Source organism: Leptonotus elevatus, chromosome 2 (genome assembly GCF_054856555.1).
Source record: "Leptonotus elevatus isolate MCC_2025b chromosome 2, RoL_Lele_1.0, whole genome shotgun sequence".
Classification (NCBI taxonomy): Eukaryota; Metazoa; Chordata; class Actinopteri; order Syngnathiformes; family Syngnathidae; genus Leptonotus; species Leptonotus elevatus.
This window is the reverse complement of record NC_141240.1, coordinates 17,137,915-17,159,318: the sequence shown is the minus strand read 5'-3', so window position 1 is coordinate 17,159,318 and position 21,404 is coordinate 17,137,915. Positions and strand designations below refer to the sequence as shown.

At 40.6% G+C, this 21,404-nt stretch overlaps 1 protein-coding gene across 4 annotated transcripts in view; it reads right to left on the bottom strand.

The window, feature by feature from the left end:
* The window catches only part of clstn1 (calsyntenin 1), a 31,016-nt gene that overhangs the window by 3,774 nt on the left and 5,838 nt on the right, over positions 1-21,404 (bottom strand). The window contains exons 2-18 of one of the 4 annotated variants that reach the window (XM_086067042.1): positions 14,141-14,263; positions 11,603-11,632; positions 10,140-10,335; positions 9,759-9,967; positions 9,162-9,311; positions 8,764-8,949; positions 8,436-8,684; positions 6,750-6,871; positions 6,508-6,670; positions 6,215-6,265; positions 5,318-5,475; positions 5,055-5,203; positions 4,237-4,481; positions 2,125-2,295; positions 1,906-2,051; positions 1,689-1,824; positions 967-1,151 (exon numbers count right to left, since the gene is read on the bottom strand). In XM_086067042.1, the coding sequence (XP_085923168.1) occupies positions 967-1,151; positions 1,689-1,824; positions 1,906-2,051; positions 2,125-2,295; positions 4,237-4,481; positions 5,055-5,203; positions 5,318-5,475; positions 6,215-6,265; positions 6,508-6,670; positions 6,750-6,871; positions 8,436-8,684; positions 8,764-8,949; positions 9,162-9,311; positions 9,759-9,967; positions 10,140-10,335; positions 11,603-11,632; positions 14,141-14,263 (2,669 nt within the window). The remainder of the gene's footprint in view (positions 1-966; positions 1,152-1,688; positions 1,825-1,905; positions 2,052-2,124; positions 2,296-4,236; positions 4,482-5,054; positions 5,204-5,317; positions 5,476-6,214; positions 6,266-6,507; positions 6,671-6,749; positions 6,872-8,435; positions 8,685-8,763; positions 8,950-9,161; positions 9,312-9,758; positions 9,968-10,139; positions 10,336-11,602; positions 11,633-14,140; positions 14,264-21,404) is intronic. The other 3 variants (XM_086067044.1, XM_086067043.1, XM_086067045.1) reach the window with 3 other exon arrangements.

Sequence of the window (21,404 nt, the reverse complement as noted above, 5' to 3'; positions counted from 1 at the left end):
TAGTGTTGCTTTAAAGGTTGCCCTCTTGGTTTGTGAAGTGAACCTTTAACATTAATTATATTGATATTTAGGAAACCTTATTTACTGTAGACAACTTTAGTGAGCTATTTACTTGATTAGGTTTTTATTTAACTTTAAGTCAAGTCAACATTTGACTTCACAACAACATGTTCTATGTAGTAGCCACTAGTCAAAACACGTTTTTCGAATTATAATTGTGTTTATGGAATATGAATTAAGCATCAAAATCCACCTACTTTTAGCCATCTCATTGGGCGGCCATTTTGCCACTTGGTGTCGACTGAAAATGACATCACATTTGCTCAGGGCTCAGGTAGCAACCAATCACGGCTCAGCTTGTGAACAGCACATGGCCAAACTCAGAAAACAGGTGAGCCGTGATTCGTCAATCTCAGTCCTGAGCAACCGTGATGTCATTTTCAGTCAATAAGTGACAAAACGGTCACCCCGTGAAATGGATACAAATGATTTTAATGGACTCTAATGCTTAATAATATATGACGATGGGAGTTCCCTTCACTTCATGTATGTCTAAATTAAAATAAAAACCTGCAATTTTGAGGTTATTTTAACAAAGTTCAGAACTGAGTTTTTTTTTTTTTTTTTTTTTTTTTTACTTTGATATCAATATTTTTCCCTTAGCTCCAAATATTGTCGGGCTACTTGACTACCAATTATCAGTAAACATATCAGTTTATCATTAAATTCTATAAAGATAGGTCAGGAAAGCATGCAAACTCCTCTTTGACTGGCTGTGTGTGCGCGTGAGTCTTGTATGCAAATCAGCAAGGTATCGTTCCATAAATAACCCCCCTCCCCATCCCCAGCAGCCTGTCAATCATGGCAGCTCAGTGAAAAAGTAGGCCACTGACAACACCATCAAGCAGAGAGCATTATCAGGTAGACAGCTGTCTTCCTACCAACCACCCCTCCTTTTTTTCTTACCTCCATGGGGTTGACGGTGATAGTGAGGGCCGAGTCGTCCCAGTCCATCTCGTTCTCCTTGCCGTTCTCCTGGTCCCTCATGGTGCGCTGGTGTGCGGCCCGGATCCGGAACACGCCCAGAATGATCATGAACACCAAGAAACTGACGCAGACGACGATGACGATGGTGGCCGCGCTGGGAACCACTGCAGACACAAACGCATACAATGATGCCTGTTTTAAGCCCACTCCAGGTAAGACGCAGCCCAGGTTAGCCCATATTAGCATTATCGAGGCCCTCTCGTGCATTGGCAGGCTTAGCTAGCCCGACAGCCTGGAAGCTTATTGGAAGCGGGAAATAAATGGCGGTGCACAGATGTCACAGGCCGCACTCAAGTGTAATCCCTAAACGTATGCCATTAAAAAAATAAAAATAAAAATGGGAGGTGGGGGCAAACGAACACTGAATCCTGAATGTCCTACTTGTAGTTAACAGACTGTAATCCAACTCCAAGATGGAGCACCAGAAGCCACGTGCTTCACACTAAACACTAAAAATGAGGCTTTTAGACTGCTTCTAATTTCCTTTCCTTTCTTGGATTATACTCTAAACCCAACTGAATTCCAGACGGGTCGATCATTTGAATAAAATTTGCCACTAGAGGTCAGTGAATATCTTTGCTACCATATCGTGAGAAGATTTAGTGAGGTTTTCACAAGTGAGGCTGGCCACGTCGCAGTACCTGACGCCTGGTGAGCGTTGACAAGGTTGTGACCAGACAAGTCCACGGAGGCCTGATGCACAGGGTTGATGAAGTTGGGCTGCACCATGGCACTGTTGACATGCTCCATGGCGCTGGCTGTGTGGATTACATTCACCTGGAGAGGATACACACAAACAACACATGTAAACTCTTTGAAGGCATCATAGTTACAAGACAAAACCAAGTTCAGTCCTACCTCGACCTTGAAGTCATTGCTGATGTAGCGCCCGTTGAGCTCCGAGCACACCAGTTTGAATTTCCTGTCAAAGAGCGCCTCCGTGTGCCAGTTCTTGTAACGGATGAGATGCAGGACTTGCTCGTAGTTGGCCATGGTGTTGACGCCTGGGGCACAGTGAGGTGCATGTCTTAAAAATGCAAACGGAAGCTGGCTGAAGAGAAGCGCTACTGTCCGTACCTGTGATGACGAGGCCAAGGTGCGAGGCGCTCATCTCAAGGCCGCGTTGCTGCAGCTGCTCCATGTCCACCTCCAGGCCCTCGTGCTCCGCGTCCAGTTCATCTCCCACCACGGTCACTTCGCATGTGTCCAGGTTGTGCATGATTTCCTCGGACACAACTGTCTCTTGGACTAAATGGACAACATTGAGGATTTTTACTTTAGTTTAAGACATAAAAGTCAAATAGTTCCCAGTTTGTCCAAAACACAAGATGAGTCTTATTGTTGCAGGTAAAAATAAAACATACATTTATTTTACCACATGGATTACTAGAAACGCTTAGAAAACTATTAACTCATTCAAACCCAAAAATGTGTAAGCATGTTTTTTAATACTTTGTCCTTCACTCCCACAAACGTATCTACACGTTTTTTTGTTGTTTTATGCACAGGCATACAGAATGCTTCAATGCACCTTCTCACATAAAGAGGTGACTTAAAAGCAATGGTAGTTATTACAAAAAACGGCCAGCCGGTGGCATTAGAGTATAATAGATCAGCCAGGGCCATGTTGCAACAAGCTCTTTTTGTCAGTGTTTTCACCAGTAATGTGAATATTGATGAAACTTACCTATATTGTAATGCTAATTACTGCAAAATGGAAACTGATACAAACATACTTTTTTTCCTGATGATAGAAGAAACTCTCATTTTTCTTTTGGTAGGTTCCATGTTTTTATAGCAATACAACAATATTCTGTGGGCCTTGCAAAATCAGCCAGAATCCAGTAGAACAGCCAGGAGCGAAGGGGGTTTGCTTCAGTGAAAATGGCTGGGAGTGAATGAGTTAATTACCAACACATGGATTCCTAGATTGTATCCTACTGTAAATCGAAGATGTTCTTTCAATAGCAAAATGGATATAAGTTTGCTGATTCAGAGGACCTATCCTTAAACTTTGTTGAAAAGTTCAGAGGGTCATGCTGAGATGAGTGCTTCCCGTCAAACAACAGAAAAGACAGCACTGTTAAAGATGATTCGACTTTTCGTAGCAAACATCATGGCTGCGCATTGCACGGTGGTCAGAAGCACCGTTTGTAACATCAAGGCATCTTTCTGAAGATTATTTGGACTTTGAACAATAATTCCTCCAAGTACTTCCAGGTCATCTGACTCAGTTAGCAAAGAAATGGGAACTTCCTTAAAAAAACGGAATCCAGAGATGCTCAAAGGAAGTAGCTAGTGAATGACTTGATATATTACAATATCTTGTACTTTTGACCCAAATTGAGAAAATGTATGAAATGTATTTCTGCCCAAATTTCAGAAACACCTTCTCACATATGAGAAAGTGTCCACGAATATATAAAGTGTGCAATGTGTATAATATTCCAGTAGATTGGACAGGATTTGTCATTGCTGAGATTAAAACCAAAAGCTCATACTAGTTATGGCAACATGTCAGCTGCCTTTCATACAAAAAAGCATCATCTCATGTTTTAGAACAGTTGCAGCTTATGTTTCGTCATGCTTCCATCAGTGTATGTAATTTTTCAAAACTGCAAGTATCCGTGTCACACTAGTTCAAGTGTGCAAATTTCAAATGTAAAAATAAATGATATGTTAATGTAAATAAAACATATTATTTAATTCATGAACTGTTGCAGCATATACCCATATTTATAGTTTAAAATCTTTTAAATTAGTTTGGATGCTACAATTAAGTGAAGTCATGGATGCTTGTGCAATGCTTAATTAGCAGCACATGAAACTTTCCAGTTTCTGTTTCACCCACTGTGCAAATATATTGTCTCCTGATCTCAGCTTGTGTACAGTACAAAGCTAACAGATGGTGAGCTTCCATTGGCCCCTCCCATCAAGGAGTAAACAATTTAGCTGTCACTCACTCTGTCCAATCCCTTTGGCTACATGGCATAATCCATCCACCACGCTGTGATTGAACCCGTCTATTAGCAGTGTATTTGCCTCTTTATCACAGTCTTGTACTGCTTCAGGTATCACATGACTCAATGCGCATGATGCCATTTAGGAGAGAAATAAAACCCAACACCAAAAAGGGGAGTGCGGGACTATAAAAAGCTAATGTTGAATTCCAGTGTGCATTTCTCCCACCTGTGGGGTCATCGTCCGCTCCCTCTGTGGCTTCGGGCTCCGTGTCCGCCTCCACCTCACGGGTGATGGTGCTAACAATGCGCAGCTCGGGGAAAAGTGTCACGCCTTCTTGGCTCTCAAATTCGGCAGCACTGCGGGCAAAGTGGTCGATGCCACTCAAGCTGATCTTGGGCTCCTCGGGCTGCAGCACCATCACGTAACCTTCGGCATCCAGCATGGTCACGCAGGACTCCTCGTTGAAGCATCTAGAGGGATACAGTAAGTGCTTGTTAGTATCCCTGTGAGTGAATTTCAGTGAGAGGCAAGACAAAATCTTTAATACCTATTGACAACAAGGGTTTATACTTTATGTTTTGGTTTGTATATGTTTATAGTAAGGATAACAAGACAAGGGATTATACTTTATGTTTTGGTTTGTATATGTTTATAGTAAGGATAACAAGACAAGGGATTATACTTTATGTTTTGGTTTGTACATTTCTATAGCGAGGGCAAATTATTTTTGATCTGCAAAAAAATGAACAATAAATAACAGAAATTTGGCTGAGATCATTTAGAATGATGGTAAATACAAAAAGTTACTGTATTTCTCATTGAGTGTGTGCATATGTGAAAGCCTGTTTAATGCAGCACTAAATCAGCAGTGCCGTTGTTTTCTAACCACGAAACAATTAGTCAATTCTCTTTGTTGTGGTTACACACTTGTCCTCGGTTTCACCTCAACAATCCTCCCTCTAACTTAAAACCAGAAAATCACTTCTGTAACAATGACAGCGAAGAATCTAACAATGGCTCCAGTGTTTGTAGCTGCTGCTCACTTGACAGTAGTGGAGATGCGAAGGTGTCTGATGCCGGGTGTTGGGAACTGGCGGGAGTTCAAGTAGGAGATGTGCTGCATGACCTTGTCAAAAGCGTCAATATCGTCTCCCTCGACAGTCAGAGAGGACTGGTTGGGGTTAAACTCCACCTGGAAGAGTAAACAAGATGGTATTTGAGCTACTACAGACATGTCAAGACAGATGCACAAGATTAGTTAAGATGAGCCAAGGTAGGATTGTGTGGTTTGCTCTGCTCTGCTCACCTTGACCGTGGAAGCGACCTCCTCAGGCAGCTGCACATCAAGGCCCTCCTTACAAGTGTACAAGCAGTCAATCACCTTCTTGTTCTCCAACTTGCCTGAACGAATCATCAGCCCTGCAAGGTTTCCATGGAAAAACTGGGCCATTCGTGCATTTCCGCCTGTGTACGTCATCACAGTGATGACAAAGATAAAACAAAGAAACACAGACAGTGAGGAATTAATCATTTTTCACTTTTTCGGCCAGAATATTGGTACATGCAGGGTCAAGGTACAAATGCAGTCTGAAGTTCATGCAAGTTAATTTGCGTGCCCAAATGAGGCTCGCTCAGACAACAAAATAATGGGTGATTTTATACATATACACATGCAATGTCCCGTTAGTTGTACTGCTGGTTTACTGCAGTACAGAACGAACAAACGTAAAGATGAAATGATCAAAACATTTAAAGATGCATCCTGGGAGACTGATATTTTCCAGACAGGTGTGTGTATCAATCTTTATGAGATGAAGTAGACCAGTGTATCAATCTACTGCCTCTACGTAAGCATGTATCACTGTTATCTGACCCGGATTAACATCCATTTCCGCTGTCAATGTCATGCTATGAAAGACGAGGCTGCACTGAGCAGTGCGTTTTGTGCTTATCCCATGTCGATCCCAGTTAATCTTTTGTATAAGGTTTAGTGTATGAGGATGATGTAAAAATGATACAGACAGCAATAAGTCGTGGCCTTGTCCACATGGCAACATGCTTGAAAACAAAATGTGAAAATAAATGTCTCAGCAACTAGAATGTTTAGGAAGCATTCTAGTCGAAGTGGCATGAGGATGCAGTAAGCGTGGTGCGACATGATGGACACATAAAAGTATCTGAGAAGGGAAACATTTTGGGCAACCTGAGGAAGACTCAGAGACTGTCTCAGTGTCATTGTCATGTCCCGAATGTTCTGTAGAGGACAGGAAAAAGAGACGGGAGAGACAGGGAGGAAGGTTGAGGATCTGCTAGAGGGATTCGCTCTACACTGGAGCTTACGCTGCATCACAAGAGAATCTTTGAGGGTATTAATAGATTGCAAACATTAGATGAGTCAATATGAATAACAGATTCCACAGAGTAATCTCAACATTTGCATTGCAAGCAATCTGATGTTCCTTCGTTTTATTGCATGGCAAAGTTTACACTTCCTACCTTGCCAGCAAGCACCAATGGTGAGCTGAGTCTCAATCCTAGAGGCATGCAGTGGGTAGTCCTCTGTGACCAGGAAAGGTTCAAAGGTCGCCCCATCCACAAACAGCGACACCGTGGGGAACTCCACATTCATCACATAGTGATGCCACTCTTTGTCACACACCTGCAGAGAACACAGTGCGTATAAAAACAGTTTTGGGGAAAAATAAACAGCTTGAGTTAATCTGGCAACAGTAGCCCACCTGGTCAAGTTTCCAGTGGAACTCGGCTGGTTTGTAGTTCTCCGCCTCTGACGGATCTTGACGGAGGAGAAGGATCAGCCTGCAGTTGTGGACGTAGAGCGAATAGTGGTGCCTGTTCATGTCTGTAGGGGGGATATGAGTAGACATTACAAGATGAATTTAAAACTAGAGCTGTCAAACGATGACATTTTTAAATCAGATGAATCACATTTTAGAATTTTGATTAATCACGATTAATCGCATAATTAACTCATTCACTGCCATTGACGGCTATAGACGTCAAAAATTAATTTGAACTATTTCTATTAGTTTAACATTTTTCCCCACTTTTGTTAACAAGAGTATGAAAACCTAGAATAGTTTTTATTGTACATTTAGAACAGATTTGAAAATTTGTAATTAATCGTTAGTTAACTATTGAAGTCATGCGATCGCCTGACGCCCCTAATTTTTAATAATCTTTAAAAAAAATAATAATAATAATAATTAAAAAAATGTCTAGGTTTTCATACTCTTTTTAAAAGTGGGGAAACATTTTTAAACTAATAGAAATAGTTAAAATGATTTGTTTACGTTTATAGACGTCAATAGCAGTGAATGAGTTAAAAAGGTATTTTCATCCCAAAAAAAATGCCCGCCAAATTTAAAGAGCACCTTAATATTTTCGACATTTAATGTTAAAAAAAGATGTTGTCCACTGCACACACTCATCCTCTTTTTCTAATCAGTTAATTACTTGCATAATTTAAAATGGAAAAAATTGACCCCAATAGATTGACATGAACAAATATTCATACATAAACATTTATTAAATGCATGTGTGGTTATGTTTAATGCTGAAACACAACCTGTGCTATCTTTAACGTAACCATCCGCTGTCAGCTAGAGGATCATCAGCAGTCAAATTAATAGCGTGATTAATCTGCGTTAAACCAGCATTAATGCGATAATTTTTTGTGATTAATTAATGCTTTAACTTTGACAGCACTATTTAAAACATGTATGGAATAAATCTCAACACTTGTCACTTTATCATTATAAATTCAACATTTGACAGAAACTGATACATACTGCAGCAAAATAACAAGCTATGTTCATTTAAAGGCATCAATGGTCACTAATAAACTGTATATCACATCAGCAAATATCCAATTTAACAAAAGTGGTAACAGCTCATTAAAATTATGACCCCATATGATGGTGGATGGGTCATAACGGTGGCATGATCACAGGCAGTACAGATTCTTTCTGTCCAGTGCAAAACGGCACTGATGTAATCCTTGTTACATAAGATGGAGAAAGGAGGTTGATGAACCATCAACACATTTCTGAGACTTTACAGTCAATAAGATCCAGCGTGAGCTTCAAATTAACAACTAGAGACTAAAATGGAAAAGTGAGCAAAAATTGGCAGGGGTGAGAAAAAAAAAGATAAAAGGCAGCCAGCTGAGTACAAAAACATGGATTAGAGAGCCTGGAAGGACACAATTTTTTGAGACCATAATGGAGGAAACGATGAAAACACATACCGCCTCCCATCAAATGGTGTCTAGGCTAGTTAATTTACTCAACTGTAAAGACGACCTCATGCCTATTGGGGATGAGATTTTATTTGTGCAAACATTTAGGATTATAAAATGAACCAGAGACGTTTTGAAATGCCATCAAACCTTTATGTGGAGTTACCTGTCTTGTCAGAGTTGCAGAGGATGGTCTCCTTCTCGTGGGCACCGGGGCCATGTCTCATCCACACAGATATGGTGAAGGGCTCCTTCAGGCTGGTGCTCACCAAGCTGTCCGGGACCTTGATGGCCTGGGTGCCATTGAACTCAAACACCTGGTCGCTGTCGTGCCCATTATCGGTGGGAAGTCCTACAGTCCAGTTGGCAGAGTTGCTGGGTGCTGGCAGCAGCTCAGTTGCACCGGAGCTGGCCCCTAATTTATAATTTTTTCTCAATTAGTCACCAGAATAATTTTCAATGGACTCCCACTACTCCAAAATGATGTTCCTTACCACACAACTTGTGCAGGGACTTCTCAGAGTAGGTGTCTCGGTCACAGCCCTTTCCAATATGGTTGGTTTCAAGTTCAATTGTGGCTCTGATTGACGTAATTGGCTCGTCACAGGTCTCCAGGTGCATGCTGGGGAACAGAGCCAGGCTGCCTGTGCCAGGCTCATATTCAATCCTCTTATTGAAGCCTGAGGACAAGAAATCAGGGGAGTATGACAAAAATGTCCTTCAACGCAGCGATAATAAGGCGTGGAAGTTGATACTAGCTTGTCAATACAAATTATGTAAATGAAACAATTCCTTTCAAGGCCAATATAGATTAAGCCTTCTGGCAATAACTGTAGACATGAGGCTCTTCTTACTCAGGTACACAGTAGCAAGGAGATGAGCGTGTTGCTACCTTGCCAGCTGGGTTTGCAAGTTGGCTTGACACTGATTTTTATGAGAACGTCCTCAGAGGCGCGGTTCTTTCCACAGTCATAAGCGGTCACAGTCAGCTTGTACATGTGCTCTCTGCCGTAGTTGAGTTTCTCCGTGTTCTTGATGAAGCCTGATTGAAACAAGAAATTGCTTGGGTGTCAGTTACTGTTTGTTTAATGCCAACGCTGCAGTGAGATAAGATGACTCAAACTACTGGGTCATTTTTTAAACTTGTATGCTGATAAGCAGTAGTTACAGCACCATTAATAGAAAACACACATGGAAGGATAATGTAACGTTTCACTTCAACGGCGAGTTGTAATAGTTCATAGACAGCTAAAATAGAATAAAAAACAAAACACTGAATTACATTGGCAAAACTATGGTCCAGCTTGAAGAGTAGACCAGTTTGGATGATATTTCCTTGCCTTTGTCTCACAAAGAAACAAGATGTGTGCATTCTAAATGACCCGTCCAGCGGGCCCAATTGATTGCAAAAATCAATGTGCCGAGCGCGATGCAAATAATGGCTCTTAATCTCACAGGGGCTGTGAAGTTCAATGACCGGAGTCCTTACCATCTTTGTCAATGGTGAAGGGCACATCTGGGGTAACAATTTCATAGTTGCAGATTTGACTGAACTGGAAAGAGCAGTCTGCGTCCACCGCCTCCACCTTCAAGATGCTGTCATATTTCTTTCCCTCGATGACGGTGGCTTTGTAGGACTTCTCTTTGAACACGGGCGAATACTCGTTGAGGTCGTTCACCTGTATGTGGACAGTGGCCCTGACAAAGACAAACTCAAGTTAATATCCTTCAGCTGCAAAACTTTGCAAGATCCAGATGACTCAATGGGGGGTAATGCAAAGAGGTAAATGAAAGGAAAATGGAAATGTTCAGTCTTCATGATACAATTGGTGGACCAATTCAGGACTAGACGCAAACTACTCAAACTGACTTGTGTGATTTCTTCATGTTGGCACCATCAGGTCCTTCTCCACAGTCATATGCTTGGATGGTGAAGGTGTGCTCCTTCTGCAGCTCGCAGTCTAACTTGTCCTTTGCCCGGATGATTCCCTCGCCACTGGACTTGTCCAGGACCACAGCTTCGAAGGGGACATTCTGCCCGTGGATTCTGAAGCCGCAAATCTCACCTGATCAAACAAACAAAAACAAAGGACATTGCTTTAAAACGTAGTGAAATGTCTTCAGTTTCAAAAATAATTATTTACAGCAAAATTAAGAAATTAAGGCAAAAAAATGATCAGCCACAGATTTTAGGAGCCGGGAAATTGACGTTTTGGGTGGGTGGTGTCTGTGGAGGAAGCCCAAAAGCACTTTTATAGTTGGGTGAGCATTTTGGGAGGGGAGTTGGGTGGGGGTGAGGGACATTCAATAATATACAGAAGAAGGCACGTCTTTTCCAAGCCATTTAAAAACTGTCAGCATTCAGTCATGCAGGCAGAAACCAAAAAGATGTGGACAAGCATTTCACAGAAGTATAATCGTAGACAAGAAACCCAAACCCCAAAATAAGAACATTATAGAGCAGTGTACTGTAAGTGGTGACCAATTTCTCTCTGTAATGAATAAAGTTACAAGGTATTTGTGAGGAAAATGTGCAGAACAAAGGTTTAAAAAAAGAAAGAAAGAAAAAGAGTGGTGGGGATCTTCAGAGTATTAAAACTCATATAAGTGTCACCACACTGCTGTCTTTTTAAACATGAAATCAAAGCCTTCTTTGCAAAGCTATTGTGTGCAATTGATTCCCAATTAAATGCACAGCAAAGACATTTAAATGTAAATTATTGGATAAGAACTGGGGTTAGAAATATCAACTTGCTTGACATCCATATCAAATGACAACTGCAGCCATGCCAATGGGATATATTAGTGGTGGAGGATAAAAAGAAAATCCACTCGGGCGAAGATGCATTAACAGCAGAGAGTTTGCATTGGTTAACAATCTCAGCAGCTTTCATTTGAAGAGTTAAGAATTAGAAAAAAATGTCAACATCAGATAGTTCACATTGAGGCATTACTAAAACTGTGCCTCAACTAATATCCATAATTATAGATTAAAAAAAAAAAATCAATTGAGTGAAGAACTGCTTTGAAGCAGCCTTCTGTTTCCTGGTGATAGCTGAAAAACTGTTAGGGTCTGCAAACTGCGATGGATGCCTCATGCACAGATATTTCTAATTTAGTAAGCCCCACATCATACTGTTCATCCAGCTTGCAAAACTCTTAATTATTCTACAAGTACAGTGAAGGGGGAATAAAAACAAAAAAGTTGACAAAAACCAAAAGGGTAGATACGGAGCATGACGGGCATTTCTGTGTGAATGTGCAGATGCCATTTTGTGTTAGTGGGTTAATAGTAACGATAAGCACAAAGCAGAAGAAAGAGCCTATGATCACCTTCTTCAGTGAGGGTCACCTCAAAATTCTCTACAGGGAGGGGAGAGAAGATAAACCGGGGTCAGTTAAAGAAGAGTTAGAAGCAAAAGAGACAACAGAAGACAGGAGGGAACTTACATGTTGATTCATTTCATGTTTAAAAGCTCAGATAGCTCAGATAAGGAAATAATCAAATTATTTAAAAATAGTCAGGTGACAGAACATCTTGACATACAGTGTTTCCTCACAGTCTCACGAATTGGCAGCAATGACTGTTGCTACGACATCTGGCAGCACCCATGTGTAAACGTGAGAAAAGTCAGAGATGAATTGAACAGAAAGGTTTTACCCAACCATCCATTTTCTTAACCGCTTATTCCTCTCAAGTTACAAGGGTCGCGAGGATGCTGGAGCCTATCCCAGCTGGCGGGGTATACCCTGAACCGGTTGCCAGCCAATCCAGGGCACACACAGACGAACAACCACTCACAATCACACCTAGGGGCAATTTAGAGTATTTAATTAACCTGTCATGCATGTTTTTGGAAAGTGGGAGGAAACCGGAGTACACGGAGAAAACCCACACAGGCACGTGGAGAACATGCAAACTCCACCCAGGAAGGCCGAAGTGCTAACCAGTCATCTACCGTGCCGCCATGTGGATTATTTATTATTAATACAGTAATTTAATGAACGAATGTATCTTCATAGTACAAAACTGCACCAACAACAGAAAGATAATAAGAGTTCAAAACACCCACCGTGTCAATCTTGACTATAAAAATGCTATAAAGGACAATTAATGCTTTAATGCTACATTAGGGCCTCTGCTGGCCTTGTCATCTCTGTTTTGCTTGAATACAACAATCCGGAGTGGGTGTCACATTAGCTGCTGACCATGTGCAGTCATGCAGTCCGAGTTGTGGGCCTCAGTGTTCACCGCGGCTCTAATGAGCAGCACACAAAGACTTCATGAATTCCTCAGTACCACAGCCTGGATCAGCCATCACAAAAGACTGCTAACTCTCGTGTATACAAAATGTAACCCTGAACAGAACATTCACCTGCTAAATGTGCTGCAGGAACAGTTTTTCTCATTTCAATTGGCATCCTACAAAACAAAACATAATCAAGTAAAAAATATTTCCTCTTGCTGTTGTAAGATAGTCACCCTTGAACACAAAACTCATGTTCCAGCCTGCACAAAAGCCGTGCTCCATTAGCCTCAAATCAAGTCGTTATACAGATATGGATGGACACACTGAAAGGCAGACTAGTTTTAGGGCGAGCGCTGAGTAATAAGTGAGATGAGATCTTTAACTTTCTGATTTGAGAGCCAGTGATTGGGCTTCACTGGCCTTTACAGTTAACTGTATTCTTTGGCACAGATGGACTGACTAGAAGGCGGCTGGCACGACAGTCAGTCATCCCTGCTGCCACGTGAAGCCAGGCTGCCAGCTTTGGCCACAGGGAGATACTTCACATGGACATGCCGTTTACGCACATGACTGGCAAGAGTGCAGGCATCAAATTCTATTCAGTTTATTGATGTGAAAGATATGCAATTGATATACAAATAGTATATGAAGTATAAAGTCAACACACAAAATGTTTTTGGAATGCAAAAAGCCCCCTCAAGTCCAATACAAATTATTTCAGATCTTTTCCATGTTTTCTATTTTAGGTAACTTTGGAACTGTTTGTAATTTTGTTTAAGGGTCAAGTTTCAGCAGCAGACGCAAAGCATGATGCTGCCACTCACACATGAGGCGTGTCAGAAACGTTACAGGACAAAAGATACATTTCAAACCCAAACTATAAACGTCAGTGTGGGCCAGATGATCAACCAGCACGTCTTCAAAGAGAAGGCAAGGTTTGTGGCAGGACTGCTGTTTCACCATGACAACGCGCCTGCTCACAATGCACCGAGCATTTTCTCTGTGAAGGTTCTGACATAATTGCTCTGAATTTTACCATCACCTAGGATTGTAACGAGGGTGTTTGGACTTCATATTCACAGCAACTGTCAAATGGTTGCAAACATTTGTACTTACATTTGCTCCTGGAATCATTACAATTAAGCTGACTTTGTAAAGAAGTCAGCTCTGACGGGCACGTGGTTGGAAGTATCTCCCTTGCTAAATCACACAAGGTAATCTGAGATAAAAATGGGTCGGATCAAGTGGTGAGAGTGCACTGAGTGGGAAGGGAGTCGCAGACAAAAGATCCCAACACTCTCATGTGATGTGAAACGGTGGGAAATCATTTCCAGGGCTGTGGTGCTTTGAACCCTCAGCCAGAGTCACCTCCAATGTGATTAATTCCCCCCATATACCCTTTCATTAAACATGAAAGGTTATTTTGATCTATTCTGAATATCAAATAGGTTCGGATTTGGAGGAAATGGTCGGCAGCCATGCAACTGCCATAAGGGTTACACATTTTCACACCAGATGGAAAGACCATGACTAATTTAGCTATTTGTTCAACATAATCATTCCTTACAAATTGTAAATCCAGTTTTAAAAACAGTATCAGCATTAAGCCCCTCTTCCTCACCTGCGTAGCGTAGAGGTGCATCCTTGTCCAGTGCAATTAAAGGGGGGTCCAGCAGCACTTTGTCATCGTTCTCTGTCACGATACCATGGTAAGTCGTCTCGATCCATGGCTTGTGCTTATTTACTGTGGCAAACAGAAAAAGCACAGCATTAGGGTCTATTAAAACTCATAAAAAACATTTTCAATGCTAGGGTGAAAAAAAAACGTCAATTAAATTTCTACTATGTACTAGTAACAAGCTCGGCGTGAGTAATTCCCACTGGGCCGGGCTGCAATATACTCGATGATATCAAGGATTTTGTCCTCATTATTTTTGGTGCCTCTAAACATGAAATGCAAAACAAGACATAATTTCCCAATGACTCATCACATTCCAGTTTCGACTGGAATGATAACTGCTCTCTGTGAAGTTCTGGTGTGCAACAGTGGTTGGACCATTAACAGTGAGCGGCGTGTACAAGGCTATTGTAGCTGGTAGCTGGCAGCTGCAGAAAAAGCTACAGTGAGTGGCACATTTGGGTTGGCTAAAAGAACACTGACAGCTCTCTCACATCCAATGTGGAGAGACACGAGATGATGCCGCCGCTATGCCACCGATCAAACGATATGATGCTAACTGTGCATGACAGCGCATAAGGACAGGAGAGGGAAGACTTTTTGTACACAAGCATGTCTAAGGATTTATCGGCCATCTTTTGTTGAGGTAGTATGCTATTTTGATGCTAAATACTGCAAGCATTACATAATCTCTTTGTGCATGCAAGACCTATTTATAAAGCTTACAAACTCTTGTCTTGTGTTGTGTTAAATGACTGTCGGTTTATTTTCCTGGTTTAAGAGGTATGGTTAATTATCAATATACTGTAAGCCACTTGATTCCAAGTTGGTAACCCCAACAACAATGACAACTAGGCGTAAAGGCAGTGGCCCTCATGTACTGTGGAAAACTGTTCTGGTTATGTAATAATCCATCTAGTTAACTGTTATCAATATACATTACATAAAATAAAAAATTGGCAATGTTAAAATGTTAGCTCTTTTTTCAACTTAAGGAAAACATTTATCTTCTAAATCAAAAGATGCTTTGTTAATGTACAATTGCAATTTGCTGTAATCTCAAAATAAAAACAATATTTTGTATGCCAATTAATTTTTGCTACCTGACAGCTAACATTTGCTCCTTGTTTGATAATTACTGAGACAACTATTTCATGCATAAGAAAGCATCACAAATTGTCATTTATTAAAGATACTCAACAACATAAAATTCTCATAAATACGTAAACGTTCAAATAACCCAGACAAACAGGTATACTTTTATACAACATTAAATGTCAATTGAATGGCAAATCTGACTTCCAGGAAATGGTAATTGGTTGCAAGTACACAATACTGTGTTTGCTATTACATAATTTCTGGTCCCAATCGTTGAAAATTAATTAGGTGCTACTAGCACAGGGCTGGAATGATGCAGGCACCTCAACTAATGAGAATCACACAGTGAAAATACCAAGACAATTTAATATGCTGTGTTAACTTAAGATGAAAAAATAATTGTGAAGGCTGACTGTTTAAAAAATAAAATTAAAATTAAAACAACAACAACAATTATCACACCCTCTGAACTTGTGTTTAACAGAGTAAACATTATCTTGCAAGTGCAGCAATGAGCAGGAGCAAGCTTAAGGTCAAGAAATTGATTAATCTGCAGCATAATGTGTCTTGAAGGGAAGTGGATGTATTTAGACAGATTGTGGGGACAAACTACAACATTAATCTTCTTTAGCCTTTATAGAGTCCCAGATACAATTAGCTAGGTCACATATGGGCCTCACATTGCTAATTGTCAACCAGTATTGAGAGTTTAACTCTATCCAGCACTGAATTTTACAAGACACAGTAGCCCTTATGCAAAATTGTTATCCAGTTTATCCAGTTATGGCTTTCTAATTTTTGTTTTTTTGAATTTAAGATACATCACGTCAGTAAACACAAAATCCTTAATTATCTTTTAAAAATATATATATGCACAGCAACGTACTTGAGAGCCACCTGAATAGCTGCTTTTGGAACAAAGTGCTGAGAAGTACAGTACTTATAAGGTCATGCAACAGTCAATCAAACATGTGCTCTGGAGTCAAGACAAGCCTTTTTCCAGATTACATTAATTCCTCAAGGACAAGAATGAGACGAAACAACTCAAGGCTAGACGATTAAAGGAAATCTGGAATAAAACATTTTAACGCAGGAGAGTATGAAACAACAAAATCAAATTCAACTTCTACCCAGTAATGCAGGATTGGAGGTTGAAGCCGGTCTCCAAATGCCCACTTCACAGCAGCCACAAAATGAGATCTCTTACTGTTCCTTATACACAGGATGCACATAAAAATGGTGGTGTGATTCTCAAATGAGCACCAGAGGCTGTTTGGTGCTCATTTTTTTTGCCACCTTAATGTATGACCTTAACAACTTATGGAACATCTGGGCCACATCCAGCCCGTCCATCGTCTCGACAGCTTTTATTAAGTGACAAGTCCATAAATATATAAAATATAGGTGGGGGAAAAAACATGTACACCGTAGACATGTTCTTTTGTGAGCGTTCTATGGTCTCCGCAGCAAGCTAGTGTACCAAGTAGCATGCAGACTAGCATTGACATTTGCCACGAAGACTACACTATTTTACAACACCAGTGTGTGCAATAATAACAACCAGATTCAACCGTTGACCATATTGCAGCGCCAGTTTCTACTCAAGGTAAGCCATTGGAAATTTAAAACAACAACTATTCTGTATTTCGAACAATGTGTCTGCTAATTATAATAAGTTTTCAAATAATTGAATATCGGGTTTTGTAAAACTTTTTGGACACCATATGGTGTATATATGTTAGACTTCTCCATTTTCTATTTAGGTCAAATTTGATCTATTTTCTTTTTTCCCCCTCCAGAAATACGTCATATGAAGTGACAAGTCCAACTAGAATTCTTTCACTGATATCTGGATTTTAGTTTAATTTAAAATATTTATTTATTTATTGTAAAAAAAAAAAATCTGGCTGCACATCAGCCTATACTTTGGTTTACAGCAGGAAATAATGTCTTAATGGCAATTCTAATTCATCCAAGATGTTCTTACCTCAGATAGGCTTAATACCATGACGTCTCTCAAAGATACCGCATGTATGTTATTTCTTATTTTAATTTAATTTTAGCTATTTTTGCACTTCTCTCATAAATGTCGGAATCACATGGATATTGCACTGTTTTGGCCTTTGAGAGTCACAACTCTCAAGTTTTAGAAGAGTTAAATACTTTAATGTCACCCATACCAGGTAGGCAATAAAAAGTTCTACTGGAAAGGAAATAAGAGGAGCTGCTTCCATTGGCTGGGAAGCGAAAATGCATGTTTCTAACTGCACACAACCAAGAAAATGCCAAAAGTGCGCACAGTTAGACCGAGCGTCGTACTAGACTTGAGCTTGGCAAGAAAATAGAGCCCCGTGTACCAAGAAGAAAAAATTAACCTGGCTAGCAAGCAGAATTAATTTACAAACACGAGAATAGAACCCATATTGTACTGGTCCCGCCGATCTGTTCGTAATCAATAGACCAATCGAACTTTTTCACAAAACCGGGAAGCTAAGTGATCGTTGTGTGTCTCAACTTCCGGTCCTTATATTAAGCGCTAGAAGCAAGATGGATCGCAGAGTATATTGTACACTATCTCAAACATTTGCCAAAAATCACCTTTGCCGATGTGGAAAATAGCATTGTACAAGAAAACTCTATCACGAAAAAAAGAAGAAAGGGTACGCATTTTTCCACAAGAAACTCATCGAACAGAGGGTCATCTAAAACGCTTCATGTGCATGTATGTCGCTTAAGGTCAGAAAACTTTTATGAAACAATTTATTAACATTTTAATTATGGTACAAGATGCAAAATCTAATCAAAGTTCAATGTACTATAATCTTAATTGTCTTCATTATTAATTTGTACATACTTTTAAAGAATTCAAAATGTAAACTAATGATGCCGCTTTTTGGTGCAATATGCTGCTATTTACATATTGTCGTTTTGTGGAAAACATGTTCATTTTTGTCTTCTTTTCTTTTTACATTTATGAGATGAAACTGAATGCAGACATCCCAAAAACGTAATAAAATAAAATAACATAAAAATGGACATAAATGTGTTTCACAGGACAGCGAAGATATGTTCAGATTAGTCAACTAATCGCGACTACTGTTGGTGATTAGTCGACTAGCAAAATAATCGTCTGTGGCAGCCCTAATTGGTACAAATGTAGACTTCATAGTTCATACAAAGGAAGATTTACTGAAATCTGTCTGAAATGAGTAAATTGCAAACAGGGTCGGGTTTTTTTTTGGGGGGGGGGCAGGAATTAAGGTGAATGAGATTAGTACTTGGGCTTTGAGATGTACACAATACTCTTTGTGTACTGAGTTAATAATCTGAGAAAACAGGAATTTAGGGTGAGAAGCTCGGTAATACGGGACGGACTCGGAGTAGAGCCGCTGCTCCTCCACGTTGAGATGAGCCAATTGAGGTGGCTTGGGCATCTGGTTCGGACGCCTCCCTGGAGAGGTGTTCCGGACATGTCCCACCGGCGGGAGGCCCCGGGGACGACCCAGGACACGCTGAAGAGACTATGTCTCTCTGCTGGCCTGGGGACGCCTTGGGATCCTGCTGGAAGATCTGGTTGAAGTGGCTGGGCAGAGGGAAGTCTGGGCTTCCCTGTAAAGCTGCTGACCCCGTGGCCCAACCTCAGATAAGCGGTAGAAGATAGATGGATGAATGGACAGGAATTTTCCTAATTTAACTTAATTTGGAAACAAATTCCTATGCCTGCAATGTACTTGAATTAAACAAGCTACAGATGAGACTTTTTACGTTTTCATGATTATCATCTATGTAACAGTCTACAAAATCCCGGGGGGAGCAGATAAAAAAAAAAACATCTAGTTATGTCAATACATGTTGACATTACTCATCATCAAAGGAAAACAGTGGATTTTATAAAAGTGAAGTGTACATTGTAAAAGACAAAGACAACAAAAGGTGAGGAGAGATGTAGAAATGGTGTGACACTGGAAACATTTATAAACCAGCAACACATAAGCAGCTACACAATCCTGTTACATAGCAAATAAACTGAAAGGCATTTAATCCGATAACGAGATGTGTCCATTTATTCACTGGCAAGGCCATGAGACTTGCAAGTCAATCTATCAGAGCATTAGAAAGGTGGCCACTGTCGCATTTGACCAAATAATAACTTATAGCAAACACTCCCTGCCTGGTGAATAATGGATTTTGGACCATGCACATCAGGTGCAATATGTGATCAAGTTGATTTTGTAGAAGGGCGGACAATGACCATGCAAACTTTGCTGTGTCACTGCGGTGTCACTGCAGGGCCGCTGTCCTCCACAGGCTCTCAGTCTCTCTCTCTCTCTCTCATACGCACTTAACAGTGACAAAGCACAGCTGGAGAAACATGATGCGACACCTATACAGTGTGTCAAAAGTTAACCTCCAAGATTCATAAAGTTGTCAAGAATACACAGTGCAAAATATCATTTTTGAGGTGAAGCTTTAAGGCAGCTTGTCAACTGTCAGCCAGCAGCAGAAAGGAGAAGTGAATATTTTTCTCAGTATTATTCATTCTCCAAACCGCTTATCCCCACTAGGGTGTTATTTCACTTACAGATTTGATCTATATAATATCTTATTTGTGCAGCACTTCAACATAACCATTTGTAGTGATACTTATTCAACTGCCGATGTGGGTCAATATCACTGTGTAATGCCTTTGTTGTGTTCAACTAAATCCCTCGGTCATCATGAAAAAGTAGCAGTAAAACGAAACTCTGAGGCCAAACATCTTGAACATTGAATCAGTAAACGTTATTATTGTCTGAAGATTTTGCACAGGAATTATTTTTGAATAAATGAGACCTTTAAAAAAACATCTGCTGGGTTTATTAGATTAAAATCGATTAAAAATCGTAATAGTCCTGAATGACAAAAAAATAAAAAATAAATTAAAAAGTGATTGTCTTATTTTTTCATTTTCTGATTATTAATAATTGTATTTAATTGATCATCTATTTGCAGTTATGTAAATAAAAAATATTTGCGAAAAGTAATTCCCCTCCGTACCATCGGCGGCGGTAGTCATTATTCCAAAAGGCCACCGGCAAACTCTTTACAGGGGCGGGATATAAAAATGTAAACCACTCATACCGGTGTTGAGAGCGGCGCCGGGGTAAACGCGGCGGCCAGCTGGTGAAGCGAAAACAGGTGCTGGAGCAAGCTTCGTCCATTTCTGGTTCCCGAAGGCATGGATGAACTCCGTTGTGGCGTATCCTGGACCTTGTCGACTCCTGGCAGCTACCGATCGTCGGTTCACCCGAAAAGCTTCGGCAGTGCTGCCCTCCGTGTTTTGGACGCTGTGCCGACCTCCAGCTTCTGAAGGAGCTTCCTCGAGAGCGCCAGATGAAAGGGCCATGCACCCCTGCTGCTCCCACAAGGATCGCGCTGTTAAATGCGCGATCATTGACAAACAAAACGTTTATTTTGAGGGAGTTTTTCCTTTCCAACAACTTGGACTTCCCCTGCCTGATAGAGACCTGGACTGTTGCTGGTGAGCCCACCGCTATGATTGCATTACTACCGCCTGGCTGGCTGTGCTTACTTGGACGCTCCGAGGACGTCGGGCCGAGGTGGAGGAACGGCGACTATTTAAAAAACTTCTTCTTTTTTTTTTTTTTTTAATGTAAACCATGTCTATTTACCACATAGATCACAGCTTTGAAGCAACCTTTTTTTAAGTTGGCCAAACTGTCACTGTGCTGTGCTGTCATTTACCTCCAAAATACAATAAGGACTTTTTAAACGACTTTGCAAATCTTCTAGCCGAAATCATGCTGAAATATAATCATATCCTCTTTATGGGGGACTTTAATATTCACGTGTGCTGTCCTGAAAAGCCATAAAGTTGAGTTGAGTACTGTTTATCCGCGTTGTCACTTGCTCTTCTTGCCTTGTACGCTGATTAGCTACCTAACAGCCAATCACAGCGATCAAATGCCCCCGACGCTGATTCAACATGTCGAATTTGCTGGAAACGCTCCCCCGATGTATTCCAACTCGATCCGACTTCACAACGTCGGATTGGTGCATCTAGGCCTTAACATAAAAAGACTACAAGTAGGACAAAAAGCATCTAAAA